We start from the raw sequence: 18,772 nt of genomic DNA on the forward strand, positions 1-18,772 counted from the left end.
GAAACTAATAATGATAATGATAACACTAATAAAATGACAATATTAATAATAAAAGGACTGGAATATACAAGTGATGCACAATGCAATTGCTCACCACCCGCCGACTGATGCCCAGTTAGTCCCTTAATGGCGATCCCCTGCCCCTCACTCCCCCCAGTTCCTATACTGGATGTGATGCCACGTGGTCTGGAATAACCCGTTGGTCAGTTGGGGTCAGCTGCCCTGGCTGTGTCCCCTCCCAACTCCTTGTGCCCCTCCGGCCTTCTCGCTGGCTGGGCATCAGAAGCTGAAAAATCCTTGACTTTAGACTAAACACTACTTAGCAACAGCTGAAAACATCAGTGTGTTATCAACATTCTTCTCATACTGAACTCAAAAACACAGCACTGTACCAGCTACTAGGAAGACAGTTAACTCTGTCTCATCTGAAACCAGGACACAGGGGATGGGCAAGAGAGAAGCTGCTGTGTGTCTTGAATTGTTTCCTCATCAAGGGGTCGAGGCATTTCCAGAGCCTTGGGAACCATGAATATTTTGAAGAAAGATTTAGGAAGAGCTAATGATCAAAAGCTCAATGTAGGTTAAGTCAAATAAATCTAGATCCCTATATTGACCATCTGATGGTCATGGATATAGAAGTGGAGCCTACTAGCAGTTGGTGTAGAAGCCTGCAGGAGCCCAGCTGATTTTTGACAGAAACCAGTGAAGCTGTATCAAGAGATCTGCAAAACATAGTAAATTCTAGCAGGAAATGTGAATATTTTATTAACTGAGAAATTTCAAGTGAACATACTACTAAAAATCTCCTGATCAGCTTTAAAAACAAAGGACAAGTGACTGGAAATGATAGTGTATTCCCATCATGACTTGATACCTCTCTGAAAAGTTTTAATTGGACAAAACAACTTAATGGAGGGACAGTTCAGCCTAAGTGCCTTGTACAGAAAGTCTCAAACTCTTATTCTTTGCCTTTTCATAAACCTCTCTCATCCTGTAGATCTGAACAGGTGCAGAAATGCAGGCTGATTCACGTGAGTGTTAGTGAGTGGCAAATAATTGTATAAACACGGCTGGTGTGAATGACAGCTGAAATCAAATGAGTATGTGCAAGGAGTGCCTAGCTAACTTTTGCTAGCTTTGTTGAGCACAAAGAGAGAAAAGATGTTGTAGAAGGTCATGTTGATAGTGATTAGGGCACCTTCGTTAAAGGCATTTATCAGCTATCTCCCTGCTTGTGTAGGAAGAATCACTGCTGTTCGCTGAGGTTGGGTGCTAGGGATGGTGTGCCACTGGTACCATCAGCTGATCAGTTTGGGGAAATGTATCTTTTTTGCTTTGATGACACAATGTCTCAACTGATGATAGCTTCCCCCAAATCCTTGTGACAGTGTGTGCATGAAAAATTTTCCACAAGTTGTAAAATTATTCAGAAGTGTATTATATAACCATATTTCTCCTTTAATCCATTTTTTACCAATAAGGATTTGAAATGACAGGAATAGTTAATCTTTTTCCCTGCAGAGCCAGTTGGCATAGAAGTGAACTCTCTGCAACCTATGAAAGAAAGAGGAGTTTACTTTTTAAGCTGTTTTCTGTTTCTACTTGTATTTCATCTTGTCAAACATCAGATGCTTAAAAAGATGGTAACACAGCAGGCTGAAGTACAGTGACCTACTGCTCTTTCACATTCAAATGAATAAAGTAGCTCATACTGTAGACCTTTAGAAAGGGAAGAGATTATACTTTTTTAAGGCAGGAGGGGATTTATTATGGTAGAAATTAATCTCTGCAGACATTACTTTAGGGCTCTCTTCTAACCCTGAAAGTAGGGACACACTTTTACAGTATTGTACTATTAGACTAAATCCAAAGCTTAAGTCAGCACTTCATCTTCACCCAGGATTAATGTTTCAGTCCAGTCCCAGGGTGGTATTTGAATGAGAATCCTCTGCTTAGAATAATCTGATTTTCTTTTCGTAATACCATCTCAGGTTTTCAAAAATCAGCTGGTGCACCCCCTCAGATTACAAGACCAGAAAAAGTTAAATTTGAAGAAATGTTTACACCTAGTTTACACGAGTATGCTGCAGTTCTCCACAACTACAAGCTACCTCTTGTTTAAGTGCATACAGTCTCTTGATCCTAGAGGCTTTCAGAAGAAGAAGCAACTACCTCAATTTTCATGAGATCTGTGATAAAATCATGACTTTATTATTCTGAGATTTACATTCCCTTGTAAGTTTTCCCATCCAATTTGTATACAGACGTTCAGAGTTGATGATATCAGTTTATTCATTTTCTAAAACCATTTAAACAGTCTGCCATGAATATTGTAGTTAGAAAGTTAGCTGAGCCTTCTACCTGCATAGTAAGCAAATCGGCCCAGAAAACAAGCAGAAGGAGGTAGATGAACTATTGACATCTAGGAACTTTAACTTTCCTTTCAAATAATAAAGGATACTAATTAATTATTCAACTGTCTTTTTACCTTGGGAAATAGCTGCCTCACCATTAAATCTGAAAAAACAGCTTACAAATTTCTTAAAAGAACTGCAGACCTCATCTGTTTTCATGTTCACGTTTTGCATCTCTGCACAGGTGTGTCTTCAATATGATTTATAGTTCTGCTTTTCAGTAGTGGTTCAGCTGTGGAGAAATAGATTTGAACTTGGACACTGTACACACGATTCTGTAAATCAGAAAACTATTAAAGCTCTTTTCTGAAAATTTATTTTAACATTAAACTGCTACTGGTAGCAAGTACTTTCTCAGTCTTATTCTGAAGCTTAGTTACTCTTCTGGGCTTCAGAACTGAGGCTCATTTTTACTATCGCTAGACCAAATTTCTATTGACTGTGTGTTTTCTGGACTGTTTATTCTTTGGTGCCAGCTGGAGATTTCTTCTTTGTAACAAGTTTTATTGTCATGAAAGGGAATAGCTATTCATTCTATCTCTTTAGAAAGAACTTTTAAAGTAAGCCATATTTCATGTAGCAATATAGGAAATTGAATAAAAATAAAGCTGCTATTTTAGGTAGAAGCAATGGTCCACCTTTTCCCATCAATGGTGAAACCAAACACTTGAGCTACAAAGCACCCTTTGTATAGCATACCAGTGAAGAGTGTTGTACCTCCTAACAACTTGCATGTTAGCACCCTGAACTTGTATGTCATTACATTTGCAGCTGTTTACCTCTAGATTTCATCATGCCTTTTGTTTCAATGAGTGTCAGCATCTCCTTGGACTCCTGCAGTATCAGTATATTTACCTCAGTATCTGCTTCTGTAAATTTCACTGCATCAATATGTAATGCATACTAAACGTGTTCATATTTATATTCAATGAACATTATATAAAAGAATAAATAGGGTTGAATTTTTCCAGGCATACATTTTATTTCAGGGAATATGCTCTATTCTTAAATTATAGAAGAAAAAGTGGCCAAACACTGGAATCATCTTTCTTCTATCACTTCTTTCCTTCCAGTTTTGAAATCTTGTGAATCCGTGTGATTTTTTGAAATTATGTATCTTTCTTTGTCATTATTTCATTGTCTCAAGCAGATATTTCTTACAGTAACACTTCTGACAGAAATAGTAACAGTTGTCATTCTAGGTGTTATAAGATAGTTGAGGGAAATTGTATTAATTTGAGGATAATGATTTTGTGCATAGGGACTGGAATGCTTCTCCCATGCCTAATTCAGGATCCTGTACCTTAGGTTTTTTGCAGATATTGCTATCTCAGGAGCTATAATGTTCAAGAGTAAAGAGTTTTAAGTTGGAGTAAATAATTCTTTCTCTTTTTTTCATTGACAAACATTAGTGAACTGCAAATTGATTTGCATATAGTAATGGTAGCTGGCTGGTCTATGTGCTGTTACAACCAAGAGTGCTTTATGAAGTATTGTGTGCAGGTGGTTGTGGATGGTACTCTTCTGTTTGCACAGTGCATCTTCTTTAGCCTTCATATCACAAAAATTGTTTTCATAAACTCTGTGAATTTCTGTTCTTGACAAGGATTGATGGTCTAACTGCAACCATCATGGTGTGCTGCATTATTTATACACAGCAGTTGAGTTCCTTTTTTCAAGTTGTCCTTTGCTGTCAAGCAAAGTATTGCACTCTTCAGTCAAGAATCGTGTAACATTTTGTGGGGTTTTATAGGATCAAAAAGTATGCTACATAAAAGTGTAAAGTTCAACAAAGAGCGGATTTACAATTTTTACCCTCCTCCCCACCATTACCTGCTTGTGGAAAAAAAGCAATAGTTGTACATTCAGTATTTTGTGAAAAGGATATGGCTTAAGAGTGGTTATGTGAAGGTATGTCGTGGAATAACGTAACAGTTCCTCTCCAAGTGCTTTTAATAAGAGATCGAAGTTCACTAATGGAGTTACTCACTATGGACGAAAGCTGTCATAGTCGTTAAAAAAAGCCTAGAGAACAATTTTTTTTTTTAAGTGTGCTGTATTCATTTTATTGCTGTGTTGTGATACAATGACAATTAAAAATTTATACCCGTGACTGACAGTAGAATTTGGCCCAACGTGGTGGGTCAATAGAGCACTTACTGCAGTTATTTCCTGAATGTGGAAATAAATGACTGTTGTTAGAGGACAGCATCTGCTTTATTAGTCCTGAACTGTAGGTGGGTCACTTCAGACTGGAAAAAACAACATGAACTTTCAGACAGATGAAAACTACATAGTTAAGTATGCACACTTCAGTTATAGTAGGCGATGTCAGTTTCCGGAAATACAACGGAAAACTGGGGATGTGTTCTGCTTGTCAGTCAATATAAAACTTACAAATGGAAACAATATTTTGTATTTTTGCCTTTCTTTTTCTTTCTTGTATTGCATAATTGAAATCAGAAGAACACTGAATCAGGAAACACATAGTAAAAATGTCCCCTCTCATTTTAATCAGAATATCCATACAGATTTGCATAAGTTTTCCTGCTTCAGATGCTATTTATTAATTTAATTAAAGTTATGGGAATACAGTTGTTAAAGCATTCAGTTAATAGTAGTTGTTCTTTCACAAGCAAATGCCTAAGCCCTATGAAGTAAAAAAACAAGCATCCTTTGCTACCCCAATAATGCAGCAAGCACTGAAAATGAGGAGTCTTGACTTATTTAGATTCGGTTAGGAAGACAGATAATGTCTAGTCATTAGACAGGTAATGTCTTGTGTCTTTTGCCTTTTTTCAAATAGCTCTACTTCTCTGCCAGCGGGACAGTTTTCAAGAGAAAACTGTTAATACCAAGTATGTAGACACAAGACAATTCTCCGTGTCATGAAGGCAGCTTTAAGCTGACAGCGTAAAATTAAATAAAATTAAAAATAACCCAGCAAACTATCCCACAACTAGAGTTTTTTGCTGCTGATGCACGGAATTCATAAAGGCAGTTTTGTATATCAGTTAAATTTCTTAAGTGATTGCTAGATTAGAATTCTTACACCAGGCACTAATCTGAAGTCGATTTGCCAGAAAGGCGTTGAAAAGATTTTGAGTTCCCTTACTACCACTGTAGTCCAAAATGTATTATAATGTCAGTACTACTGACATAAGCAAGTGGATTTCTAGAACTCTTTACAATTACATGGCAAAAGACTGGCAATGTTTCAATTTTAAAAAGCATACAAAATAATGTACTTATTTTTTAATAATACATCTAAATATGTATTTAATTATCTGAGAAAAAAAAATGAAATTGAAGCTGACAAAGCCTAGGGCATTTTTTAGGATTGTGTCCAGTTATCCCATTGGGAACAGGATGCAGTGCTGTATTTCTGCATAATTGTAGAACTGTGATAGGGTGGGGTTCTTTAAGGGTGTTAAAACTGAGGAATTACAAGAATTGAACAGAGACTCTGTTCTCTTCTTTATATCTCTTCATGAAGGCCATTTTAAATAATATTAGATAGGAAATCACAGTAATGTGTTGTACACACCGGTAATACTGGAGACATATTCAACTTCGGAGCTTAAGCAGCAGCCCTGCGGTGCATCTTTCAGAGTTTATGTCTTTCCACTGTTGATCACCTCAATGCTAATTGACTGAATAGGGTGTCTTCACTGAAGAGCAATTGAAGGATAAGCAAAATCTGCTTGTTTAGCATTATTTAGGCAGGCTGAAGCTTGCCCTGTGTCCCAGGAAGTTTTGAAGCATAGTTGGTTCATAGCATAGCATAGTTTTGAAGCAAAGCATAGCTTTGTTTCTAACTGATTCGTTCTGATTCTGCAATCAAAATGAATTATGGGAGAACTTCACAAACTTCCCTGGAACATGGAGGGGACTGTTGAGGAGCACTGAGGGACTTTGGCTGCTCAAGTCCTTTAGCTTCCATCCCTCTATGGAGTTGGTGGGTCACAAGTCATAGTGGAAGCCTCTCTGGGGGCACAGTGTGAACATACAGCAGCTCCAGTCATAGGGCTCCACATCAAAAATCATTGGTTGGGTGTGAACTTACTGTTAGAATGAAATTGCTCAAAACACTTCAATGGCTTTAGTCTGCAGTGTTAAACTTTATCCTGGGATCACATATAATTGGTCTTCGTCTGACTGACATAAAGCCAACATAGAAGCACACATGGCCTGAATGCCATGCTCTGTGTTTAGCAGAAATACAGCTGCCTGCCAATGCCTGATCTGGATCAAATCTGTGCTATAGAGTGATTTAAGGGAGCATAAGTCTGGAGCACATGATGGTGTAGCTACAGCCACAGTTCATTGCTTATGAACTAGGTGATAAGCCAATAGCCTGAATTGAAACCACCATTCAGCTTTATGTTGAAGGAAACCTAGAGAGATAGAATCCTGGGTAAATTCCTTTCCAAGTATATGTCCTGAATGACTTCAAATGAGAGAAAGCAAAAATGTATTTTTTGTTAAATTTTGTCTTTTGCAAGTGAATAGCTGTCAGTGTATCTAAGAGAATCACATTTTACAGAGTAGAAGGCTAGGGGGAGATGATTACACAGAGGTGTGCTGTTAAATAAATAACAAATGGAATTAGCCAAAAGGTATTCAGAGGACACAGAGGTTGTTATTCCTTTCTGTTCTTGGTTATCAGCAATCTGTCATACTTAGAACTTGTGCATTAACTTTTGGAGAGTTTTATACAGGAATTCTTTTTTCCTTTAACCCACAGGGGATGTGTGTGACTCCAACCCATGCAGAAATGGTGGCATCTGTCTGTCAGGGCTGAATGATGACTTCTACTCATGCGAGTGTCCTGAAGGCTTCACAGACCCCAATTGCTCTAGTGTTGTGGAGGTTGGTAAGTGCAAACTTTAAATGCTGGAATAGTCGGTCAAGTATCCTATTAGTCTGTGGCTGGCCAACCAGTGATTTTGTCCATGGCATTTTGTATAGTGCTGTGGTCATTGCATTGTTCATTATTGGTTTCTTAACCTTATCTCTGGGTCATAGATACCTATATTGTAATTAACAGACAGTTAAAGCAGTATCTGACAAGTGTATCTGCAGAACATAATCAGTCAGAAAAGTTCAGTGCTCTACTTCACAAAGAGAAAGGATCGTAATTGTGACTTAAAGCGAGCAACATTTCTCAAAGATCAATGTAATTAGATATTTCTCTATATCCTTCTGCTGATCAATGACCATTTAAAGCTCAATTTCTTGTAGTTTTATGCCTAGGTCAGGAGTAAAGAGTAATTACTTAAACAAGTTAAATTACAGAAACAGTATAGGAGAAACCAGAATAACACATAGTAGTCACTAGTTTGAAGTTCAAAATGATTACCCAGCTGGAGGTTGTAATTGATCATGATATGAGTGCACAGAGTGCAAGTCAAATGAAATTTTGTGATGTGTGTTTGACTCAGAGTAAACGTAAATATGAGTGGTAGCTCCAAAACATCCGACAGGCCAGGCTCCTGTCTTAAGAAAACTTAAGGAGAAAATCAAACTGCAATGGAAAAGATGGTAGACCGCTCATTGTGTCACAGGCCATCCCATCATTTTCGATGAAGAGCTGCAAGTTGACCAAGCTTTTATATTACCCCGAAGAAGGTATAGAAGTACATATGGTAGAGCAAAACAACAAATAGACACTACTGTTTAAATGGGTACATTTTCTACCTATGTCTTCCATGGAGTTGTTGGAGTTAGAATAGGAAGGTAAAAGATACAGAAAAGCACTGACTTACAGAAGAGATGGCAGTGTCTCTTAGTTTGTTCTTATTAGGAAAATACACAAAAGTGGACTTTCTCTGGCAGTACCTCTTACCCGAAGGCTTTGCATGCCCTCCCTGCATTTCTTCTGCTGACAGCCAAAGTATTTGAAAGCAGTATGACCCTTCAGGTATTTCGTATCGTACATCCGTGTCTGTGATTCATCAGACTGGGTTACACTAACATGCTTCAGTCTGTGACAGCTCACATGTTCTGCTTCTGCCAGCTGTACTGTAGGACACCAACCTGGGGGCAAAAAGGCAATGCCAACAGCCTTGCTTCTACAGATGTCTCATTGAAACTGTCACAGCTAGCCTTAGCAACTCTCTAACACTGCAACCATCCCAAATCTGCGTGGCTTTCATTCTTTAATAAATAAATAAAGGCTACACAGGCACAACCTGAATACACTGTTCTGGGGATTAAGTATATTCCTCTCTACCATGAGATAAGGTGAGCAGAACTTAGTCCAGGAACCCAGGGTTGGTTTGGTTTTGGTTTTCTGTTTTCTGTTTTTCTTTTATGAAAATGATGCTACTGTTGTTCTGGGAGTGAATTCTAATTCTCCACAATGCAATTTTAAGGAATTTGATTTCCCTGAAGGTCAGTTTTCTGCACACAAATGAACTAGTTCCTGTGAGAGAATGACCAGCTTTGATCAGACACCAACCGCATTTTTTTCTGACCGTAAGACATCATAGTAGCTGGTTATTGTCTAACATTTGACTTACACAAGAAACTGTTCCCTCGGTGCAGCCACAAAAGAAGCTGTAAGACACTGCCTCAGAATCCTGTTTTCCATCCCTTTCCCTACCATTTTTATGCATGCTTGAAGGGTCTGAATTTATCCTACAGCTATATATCATGCTACCCTAAAATGGCCTTTACATGGGTTTACTGCAGGAAAGTTTTGGATTTATCATGTCCTTCATTGAGAGGAAATTGCATTGCGCATAACTGGGAGGATGCCGATCATGAGTGAATCTGAGATAAAAGCATATTGTGATAATTGCCACTGTAATTTACAGCTAATTACTAACAAGGCTTTAAAAAATACACATATACTTAACTAAATTTGTCAAACACGTCAACAAAATCTCAGTTTGGTAAACAAAATAAAGCATAAGCAAATAGAGAGCTTGAGAATATGTGCTAATCACAGTGCTTATGCAAGCAGAATATTACATTTTTAGTTTGCAGTCCAGGGAAAGTATCTACTGGACAATATTGGTTAAGTAAGGGACTTATTAATATTCCTATATTAGGTATAATCCAGAGTGTTAATTTAGTTTGTGTCTGTCCTGTGTGATTGTGCTACGTGTACAGATTCAGAGACTAGCCATTACTTTTTGAAAACTTTAAAAATAGTTTTTAAAATAATCTTACTTTTTAATAAAGGCTGCCTGAAGCATTCAGCATTATATTCCCCTACATAGAGGCATATAAAACACTGAAAAAGGTATTTCAAGATAATATTTTGATTTTTCCTATGAAAATGATGATAAATAGTGTAAGCTATTAGTCAGTTAGACTGTTAATTCAAACACTGGATTGTTTCAAGTAAAATAATCAGTTGAAAGGGGGGTCTGTGAGGAGCCCAGGAGTATAAGACCCTGTGTGATAGCTTTTACTAAGAGTGTTTGTTAGCGGATGTAAGATTGGAGAATGCTAACAAAGGTTACTTCTCTTTGGCTTTTTAATGAGTTATTGCCCCAAAGCCCTTTCTCTTAATCCTTAGTATCTCAAAAAGGTTTCTTGACAATTTCCTGTGTAGTTGAAAACACTAAGATGGTTGAAAATTAGGCATATAGGGTATCAGGAGGCACTGAGTAAGAGGAAAAGAGAAGGGGGGGGAACAACAACACAGAGGAGCCTATGTCAGTCTCTCTCCCCTCAAAAGGGCTGTACAGTAAATTTTAAAAGCAGTTGAGTGTTCTGTGCAACCCTTTCGTTAGATACTCCACTATTAGACTTTATTCAGTCCTGGTGACAGGGTACTGTTGATCTCTGGACACTAGCTGGAAAGTCACAAATTTTCAAGGAATGTACCTCAGACAGGAGGATTTCACAGTAAAAGGTAATGGGGATTTTACTTAATCACATGCTAAAGTGGGTAAATAAAAAACAATAGCATACAAATAGGAAGTTACAAATTCATGTACTGAAGTTGATCAACAAAGATTCAAGACAGTTTGGGAGCTGCATGAATAGTTCAAGGACTTAAGAATGTAACTCCTGTTATTATCCTAATAAAACTAAGATGTAAAATAAACCTACATGATCATAGCACCTTATGTCAGTGTAAGAAGATCCATTATTGCTGGTTTTTATCTAAATTTACCCATGGAAAATCCTGACTGCTCTGCCATACCTGTCCACTGGTCCTGTAACTTTGAGTGTATCTAAAGCAAAATTTTTGTAAAATGTTTGTAATAATAATTTATATATTTTAATTTACTAATCCTATTCTGATCCTACTCTCATGGTAATACTGCCTTATTTCCTGTGTTTCCTTATACTAAATACTAATACTATACATAGTCATGCTAAAAGAGTTGAGATTAGGCAATAGATCTCTAATATCACCCTGTTTGTGCAGCCAGGTCATTTCAATGCTCTGTGTATCCTGACAGATTCTAAATACCTGATAAACTGGCAGAGAATAATATAGAGGCAAGCAGGAAAAAGTACACTGTGATTCTTTTCAGTACAGCTCATCCTCCAGTGAGTTAGAAAAGGATTTATCTAAACTGATAAGAGTAAAAGGTAATTATATCAAGCTTCCCAAATAGCAGGATGTTTTCCAAAGATAATAAGGACACTATGGCCTGAGTTGTCTCTTTAGCAGACTCCTATCAATATCTTTGGAAACATGAATTTTAACCTAGATTGAAAAAGATTCACGTGTAATTAACATTGGTATTGAAATGCATTGCAGACAACAAGTTGACAGACTTTACATCATTTAAATAACTCACAAGTAATTCTCAGAAGCCAGGTAAATTACAGAAATGCCATAAACTACAACTGTTCCATACAATTAATAGAAGTCTTTAATACAAGTCTTTAAAAGTCTTTAATGATCTGTAATAGTTCAGGAAAACTATTAACATGTGTCCTAGTCAACATGCATAATTGATGAAAGAAAAGTGGCTTAGTCATGAGGGGAGCAATGACAGTGTGGCTATATACAATGACATAATACTGGGGAGATTTTTTGATGTAAAAATTATTCCTGTTTTGTTTTGTGTGTGCACAGGGGAAAACAGGGGAAATACATGACTGAAGAAAAAGTTAAAGAAAGAGCATCTAAATTTAGTATGCCATAAGGCTATCACAGTATGTACCATGAGTAACCATGTTGTTCATGTTTGAAAAATGAGCAACTTAAAACTATTCAGTTTTGATCTTCCAAATCTGAAATTCAGTAGCTGTCTGAGAGGATAAAGTGGTGAACATGTTTAGTTTATGTAAGTGGAAAAATAAATGATGTACAATGACAAGGAGGGTAGAGGAGCCATAAGCACATTAGAGAAGAGCTGGAAACACTCTCCAAAGCTGCATTCAAATAGGCTGTCAGTACGCTTTTGGAAAGTGACTTTACCTTTTGTGTCAGCTCTCAATACTCACTGAGAGGAACTCATTCTTGAAAAACATGGTAAAAGTGTCTATGTGCATTTTAGAAGGGTGGAAAGGCAAGTTAATGATCTTATAATACGGAAAACTTGGGCCTAATGCAGCATGGTGGCTGAGAGAAGGGAGGAAAGCTGAAAGGAAAAAAAAGAGATGGCCAGTTTTGCATTGCATCTTTATTCTGCCAAGTGATTATGAAGCGATTGTGGGCTTCCTTGTTGATCACATTGCAGTGCCTTCCATATCAGTTTAGTCTTTCCGGTATCCAAGGGAAACTATTTCTTTGACACCTACTGTCTCTGAGCCTGGGATGCAGGAATCAAAGGGGTTCTTACCTTTTCATGCTGTTAAATAAAAATTCAGTAGGGTGGATGTTGTGGTTTAACCCCAGACAGCAACTAAGCACCACTCAGCCACTTACTCACTTCCACCCCACCCAGTGGCATGGGGGAGAGAATCAGGAAAAAGTAAAACTTGTGGGTTGAGATAAACACAGTTTAATAAGACAGAAAGGAAGATAATAATGATAATAATGATAATAATGATAATGATGATGATGATGATAGTAATGATGATGATGAGGATGATGATGATGATGATAATATGTCAGTAATAATACCAAAAAAAGAATTGGAATATACAAACCAAGTGATACACAATTCAGTTGCTCACTACTCACCAACTGATACCCAGTTAGTTCCCGAGAAGCAATCTGCCCCCTCCCCCCCCCCAGTTTGTATACTGGACATGACGTCACACAGTATGGAATACCCCTTTAGCCAGTTGGGGTCGGCTGTCCTGGCTGTGTCCCCTCCCAACTTCTTGTGCCCCTCCAGCCTTCTTGCTGGCTGGGAATGAGAAGCTGAAAAAAATCCTTGACTTCAGACTAAACACTACTTAGCAACAACTGAAAACATCAGTGCATTATCAACATTCTTCTCATACTGAACCCAAAACCATAGCACTATACCAGCTACCAGGAAGAAAATTAACTCTATCCCAGCCAAAACTAGAACAATGGATTAGGTCCAGAGTACTATGATCTGTTGGCTTTGTGGCTTTCTTTGCACAACCTAAGTCTCTACCTTTGCTGTCCTGATTTCTGCACTGACAATACAAGAGCTTGTCAAAAAATTAGTAAGGATATATATCTGTCATTGTTTTCCAGTCAGTGTTACAGATGCTTTTTAGTGCTGTGAATGGAAATGACTGAATGACTTCAAAGATGTTTTTATCGTCCTACAATACTTGATTTTTTAAGGAGGATTGTTTGCACCACACATTGAACATATGTACTAATGGATTTTCTCTCTAAGGTAGAAATAATGAAATTAATGCATTACAAAAGAATTCCAATGGCTCAGTGTCATGTGTATCTAGTATGCAACTGATATGAATGTAGCTGCCTCAGCTCTAAATTAGGTAGCCTGAAATAATGCAAATTAAAGCACTGTTCATCACAAAATCAGAGTAGTTGAGGATGGGAGATACTTCTGGAGGTCTCTAGTCGTAACCCCACCTCTCGAGGCAGGATCAGGGACCCAGGTTTCTCAGGGCCATGTCCAGTTGGGTTTTGAATATTGCCAAAGATGGAGACTTCACAGCTTCTCATGGCAATCTGTGCCAGTGTTTGATCACCTGCACAGTGAAAAGACAAGCAAACAAACACCAAATATGTTTAAGTGGAATTCTGTGAATTTTAGTTTCTGCTCATTGTCTCTTGTCATGGCACTGTGTACCACTGAGACGACCCTGGTTCTGTCATCTTTATTTCTATGACACTTCTCTTTTCCAGGCTTAACAGTCCCAGCTCTCTTAGGTGCTCCTCATATGTCAGGTACTCCAATCCCTTAACAATTTTAGGGAAATAATCACATCCCTTAGCCTGCTGGCAGTGCTCTCCTTAGTACAATACAGTACTCAGTGCGGATTGCCCAGGATACTGGGAAACAGAGTGTGGACTCCAGAATTCAGCATCTGCTGTCACACAAATTGACTGTATTTATTGCTGTCATGACAAAATCTACCTAAGTAAGTGACTTATTCACTGTGTTTCTTATTGCCAACAGGGAGATTTTATGTGGCTGCGAGTTTTTCAGTAAAGTGTCATGGTTTGCTTTTGATACTGATTTATTATTTGGAAAAATTGCAAAGGAAAGGAGTATCTGTTTGTTTATATTTTTGTTCTTGAAAATCATTTCAGTGGTTCTGTTGGTATAAAAGTGAAACAGTGGAATGGTGAGTTGGGCCCGTGTTTATTTGAATGTAGGAAGAATAATCAGGTTTCATGGTCGAAGGTTAGTCTCTTCTGCGGAAAGAGTAAGATGGAGTGAGAGGGGGAGGTAAAAAACAAGTTCTTCCCTGCTGGGCTTTAACTCTGATACCTGTTTGGATTCTGTGCTGATTTCTTTCCATGTGGGCGAAGCAAGAAAGTGCTAGTTTTCTTGAGCAACAAACAGCTATTGCTGCAGAGTTCTTAATAATGTCTGGGTTTCCACTTCTGAGCAATGAAAGAAGTTGTTAAGTGGAGCCCTATCAGCATGGCACCTGATCAAAATGAAGCTGATTTTGTGTGAATATGATTTTTGGTTGGTTGGTTTTAGTGGGAAGTATCCCCAAGGTATTTGCTAAACTATTTGAAGTGCACTCTTGTATTACTTTCTTTATGATTAGAATTTGCAGTATAAGTATGGACAACTAAATTTACTCTTAGTAAGGCTGTAGCAGTTGTACGTTCAGTATGTTGAAGACATTTCTCAGTGTTCTGTTCTGAAGTCTATAGCCTATAGTTTCACATCTCTTTTATAGCAGTATTTCATGTGGACTTCACTATAAAACAGATTTTTAAACAAGAATTATCAGGGCACTTGGCTCATTAGGAGATGTTCCTAATGGAAGGTTGCAGAATTCTGTTGAAAGGCAATCAATAGATAATAATAAAAATAATGTGACAATTGTCTCAATTTTAGTTTTCTGGGTAGCCTGAAGAGTGCGTACTGCACAGAAACCTAAATTGAGTAGACTAAATGCATATAAGCAGAATGGCTTAATAAATGGCATTAAATGCACTGCAGAAAATGTAAGTGATAATTGTACAGTGTTTGTGCCAAACCAAATGCGTTTGGTGTTGATTCCTAGTAAATCTGTTGTGAAAGTGTGGGCTCAAATCAAAATTGTTGAGAATGCTAAAATAATGGATATTTGTAGAATCATAAAATACCAGGTTCAAAGGGACCTCAAGGATCATCTGGTCCAACCTTTCTTGGCAAAAACATGATCTAGTCAAGATGGGCCAGCACCCTGTACAGCTGAATCTTAAAAGTGTCCAACGTTGGGGAATCCACCACTTCCCTGCAAAGATTGTTCCAATGGCTGATTGTCTTCATTGTGAAAAATTTTCCTCTTCTGTCCAATCAGAATCTCCCCAGCAGTAACTTGTACCTATTACCCTTCAACTTTTCCATGTGTCACCTTGTAAAAAGGGAGTCTCCATCTTCTTTGTAGCCACCCTTTAAATATTGGAACGTGACAATAAGGTCTCCCCTTCTTTTCTCAAGGCTGAACAAACCCAGTTCTTTCAGCCTTCCCTCATACGGCAGGCTTCCTAGTCCTTGGCTCATCTTTGTGGCCCTTCTCTGGACCCTCTCCAGCCTGTCCCCATCCTTTTTGCATAGCAGGGACCAAAATGAACACAGTATTGCAGGTGTGGCCTGACAAGCGCTGAGTAGAGGGGGATAATGACTTCTTTCTCTCTGCTGGTGATGTCCTTGTCGATGCAACCCAGCATCCTGTTGGCTTGCTTTGCCGCAGCCGCACACTGTTCACTCATACCGGGCTTGTTGTCCACCAGGACCCCCAGGTCCCTTTCCACAGAGCTGCTCCCCAGCCGAGTAGATCCCAGCCTGTGCTGCACTCCTGCATTATGTTTTCCCAGGTGCAAGACCTAACGCTTGTCCTTCTTGAACTTCCTCAGGTTCTTGTTAGCCCGCTCTTCCAGCCTATCCAGCTCTTCCTGCAGGGTGGCTCTCCCTTCCCAAGCGTCCACTGCCCCACTCAGTTTGGTATCATCAGCAAACTTCATCAGGGTACACTTGACCCCATCATCCAGATCACTTATGAAGATATTACACAGCGTTGGGCCCAGGATCGATCCCTGGGGGACCCCACTTGTGACAGGTCACCAGTTTGAAAAGGAGCTACTTACCACCACCCTCTGGGGGTGGCCTCAGGGATTCCCCACCCACCGCACAGACCACTTGTCTAGACCGTAACACATCAGTTTCTCCAGGAGGAGGCTGTGGGAAGCCATTCCAAAAGCCTTGGAGAAATCCCGGTAGACACTGTCCACCGCTCGCCCCACATCAACCGAGCAGGTTACTTTGTCGTAGAAGGAGGCCAGGTTTGTCAAGCACAATTTGCCCTTGGTGAATCCGTGCTGGCTTTTCCCAATCAATTGTTTCTTTTGACTTGTGATAGCCCCCAGGAACATTAGTTCCATAACTTTCCCAGGGACTGAAGAGTGATGGGCCTATAATTTCCTGGATCCTCCTTTAAGCCCTTCTTGTAGATGGGGGTGATGTTAGCCTTCTTCCAGTCTTCTGGGATGTCTCCCGATCTCCACGACTTCTCAAAGATTAGGAAGAGTGGCCTCGCAACAATGTCAGCCAGCTCTCTCAACACCCTCGGGTGGGTCACGTCAGGGCCCATTGATTTGTAGGGCTCAAGCTCCTGTAAGTGTTCACATACCAAGTCTTCCTTCACTAACAGTGGGTCTGCGTTTGTATCAACCTGGATTTTTGCTCCCAAGGCCTCGGCCCAACAGTGCTGGTAAAGACAGAGGTAAAGAAAGTGCTGAGAACCTCTGCCTTTTCAGCATTGTTGGAGGCTAAATCACCTCTCCTGTTTAACAGCGGGCCAATATTTTCCTTCTGTTTCTGCTTATTGTTTACGTACCTGAAGAACCCTTTCTTGTAGTTTTTGACATCTCTGGCCAATTTCAATGCGAGTTGAGCTTTTGATTTTCTAACTATCTCTGCACACGCTGGCAATGCCCTTGTAGTTCTCAGTGGGTACTTGTCTGCTTGTCCATCTCTGGCATGCTTCTCTTTTGGTCTTGAGCAGACTCAGAAGCTGGCAGTTAAGCCAAGGGGGTCTCTTGCTTCACCTGCTTCCCTTTTCTTTAAAGGGGGTGAACTGGTTTTCTACTTCCGGGAAAGCATTCCTGAAAAACTCCCAGCACTCACTATCTCCTTTATCCTCCATGGAAGCTTCCCACAGAACCCCTCCCAGCTGAGCTCTGAGTGAGCTGAAGTTTGCTCTTCTGAAATCTAAAACCTTTGCCTTAGTACTAACCTTCAACATGCTCAGCAGGATCCCAAACTCCACAACATTGTGATCACTGCAGCCCAGGCTCTCACTGACCGAGATGTGACACAGCAGGTTTTCTTGGTTTGTGAGCAGCAAGTCCAGCAGTGCCTCATTGCTGGTTGGCACATCTAACGTTTGTATGAGGAAGCAGGCCTCTACACATTCCAGGAACTTGACGGATGACATGTGAGCTGCTGTATTGTCCTTCCAACAAACGTCTGGGTAGTTGAAGTCACCCATAAGAACCAGGTTCTGTTGACCCAAAGCTTGCTTAAGTGACCCAAATATTGCTTCATTGGCCTTATTGTCTTGGTTTGGAGGTTGGTAGCAGATGCCTACTGTAAGGTCCCCCTAGGGAGATGACCCCTCTGCTCTTGACCCAGAGACATTCGACAGGGCTTCCACAATTGCCATACTTGACTTCTACGCATGCAAGGCTCTCCTTGACATAGAGCCCGACTCCGACTCCTCCTCTTCTTCCTTGCTTATCTTCACAAAACATCCTGTAGCCATCCATTGCAATCCTCCAGTCATGTGAGTTGTCCCACCGTGTTTCAGTTATTCCTGTGATATCATAACTTCCTGACTGGGCACAGAGCTCCAGTTCTTCCTGTTTCTTCCCCGGGCTGCGTGCATTGGTATACATACACTTGAGGAGGTTGGTCTTCTGGTTCTCATCTTGGGAGGCAGCTAAGGAACACTTGTCACTGCTCTGGTTGGCCTGGCTTATCCCCCAGTTGGTTGCAATGGCATGAGGGTTGCCACTTTGGACCCCGCCCCCATGTCCTTCAGTTTAAGGCCCACCTCACCAAGTTGGCCAGCCTGCTACCAAAGACTCCTTTGCCCCTTCAAGACTGGTGGATCCCATCCCTCGCTAACAGGCTGTAGTCATCGAAGGATGTCCTGTGGTCATAAAAGCCAAAACCCTCACAATGGCACCAGCCACAAAGCTACAAGTTGATTTGCATTGTACATCTGTTTCTGGCTGCGCCCTTCCCTCTAACTGGTGCCACGGAAGAAAAGTAACTTGGGCACCAATACTTTTCACTTGCACCCCCAGGGCTTTGTGGTCGTCCTTGGTTCTGCCCAGGTTCTGGCCTAAAGTGTCATTCACGCCCATGTGAAGGAGTAGCCATGGATAGCAGTCTGTGCTCTTGTAGTGCTCTGTCGGCAACATCTCGGACCTAACCTGAGCTCTGGGAAGGCCGCACACCTCTCGTGACTCCCTGTCAGGCCGGCAGACGGGCACCTCAGTGCCCCTTAACAGAGAGTCACCCGCTACGAGCAGTCAATGCTTCTTTTTGCGGTATCCGCTGTGTGCTGCTGGTACAGTTTCTCCTTGCAGACCTTGCTCGTGGGTGTCTACAGCTGTTAAAGCTTCATGTCTGGTTTTGGTTGTACTGCTGGAGGGTGGGGACTGAAGCAGATCCCTGTTTGCAGGCCCTGGTCACAGCTCTCCTGGTTGCCAATGCTTCCCAGGGTCCTTCAAAACTCTGGTGGTTGCTCCTGACACCACTCAAGCCTCATCAGCCTCTCCCGCGAGAGCTACCAGCTGCTGGAGGGGT

The 18,772-nt window shown here is 40.3% G+C and overlaps 1 protein-coding gene across 1 annotated transcript in view; it reads left to right on the plus strand.

The window, feature by feature from the left end:
• Positions 1-18,772, plus strand: part of EDIL3 (EGF-like repeats and discoidin I-like domains 3) — a 302,894-nt gene that overhangs the window by 103,847 nt on the left and 180,275 nt on the right. Inside the window, exon 5 of the mRNA XM_010578088.1 lies at positions 7,162-7,290. Within this exon, the coding sequence (XP_010576390.1) occupies positions 7,162-7,290 (129 nt within the window). The remainder of the gene's footprint in view (positions 1-7,161; positions 7,291-18,772) is intronic.

The sequence above is a fragment of the Haliaeetus leucocephalus genome, unplaced genomic scaffold (genome assembly GCF_000737465.1).
Source record: "Haliaeetus leucocephalus isolate CR32 unplaced genomic scaffold, Haliaeetus_leucocephalus-4.0 Scaffold598, whole genome shotgun sequence".
In the NCBI taxonomy this organism is placed as follows: Eukaryota; Metazoa; Chordata; class Aves; order Accipitriformes; family Accipitridae; genus Haliaeetus; species Haliaeetus leucocephalus.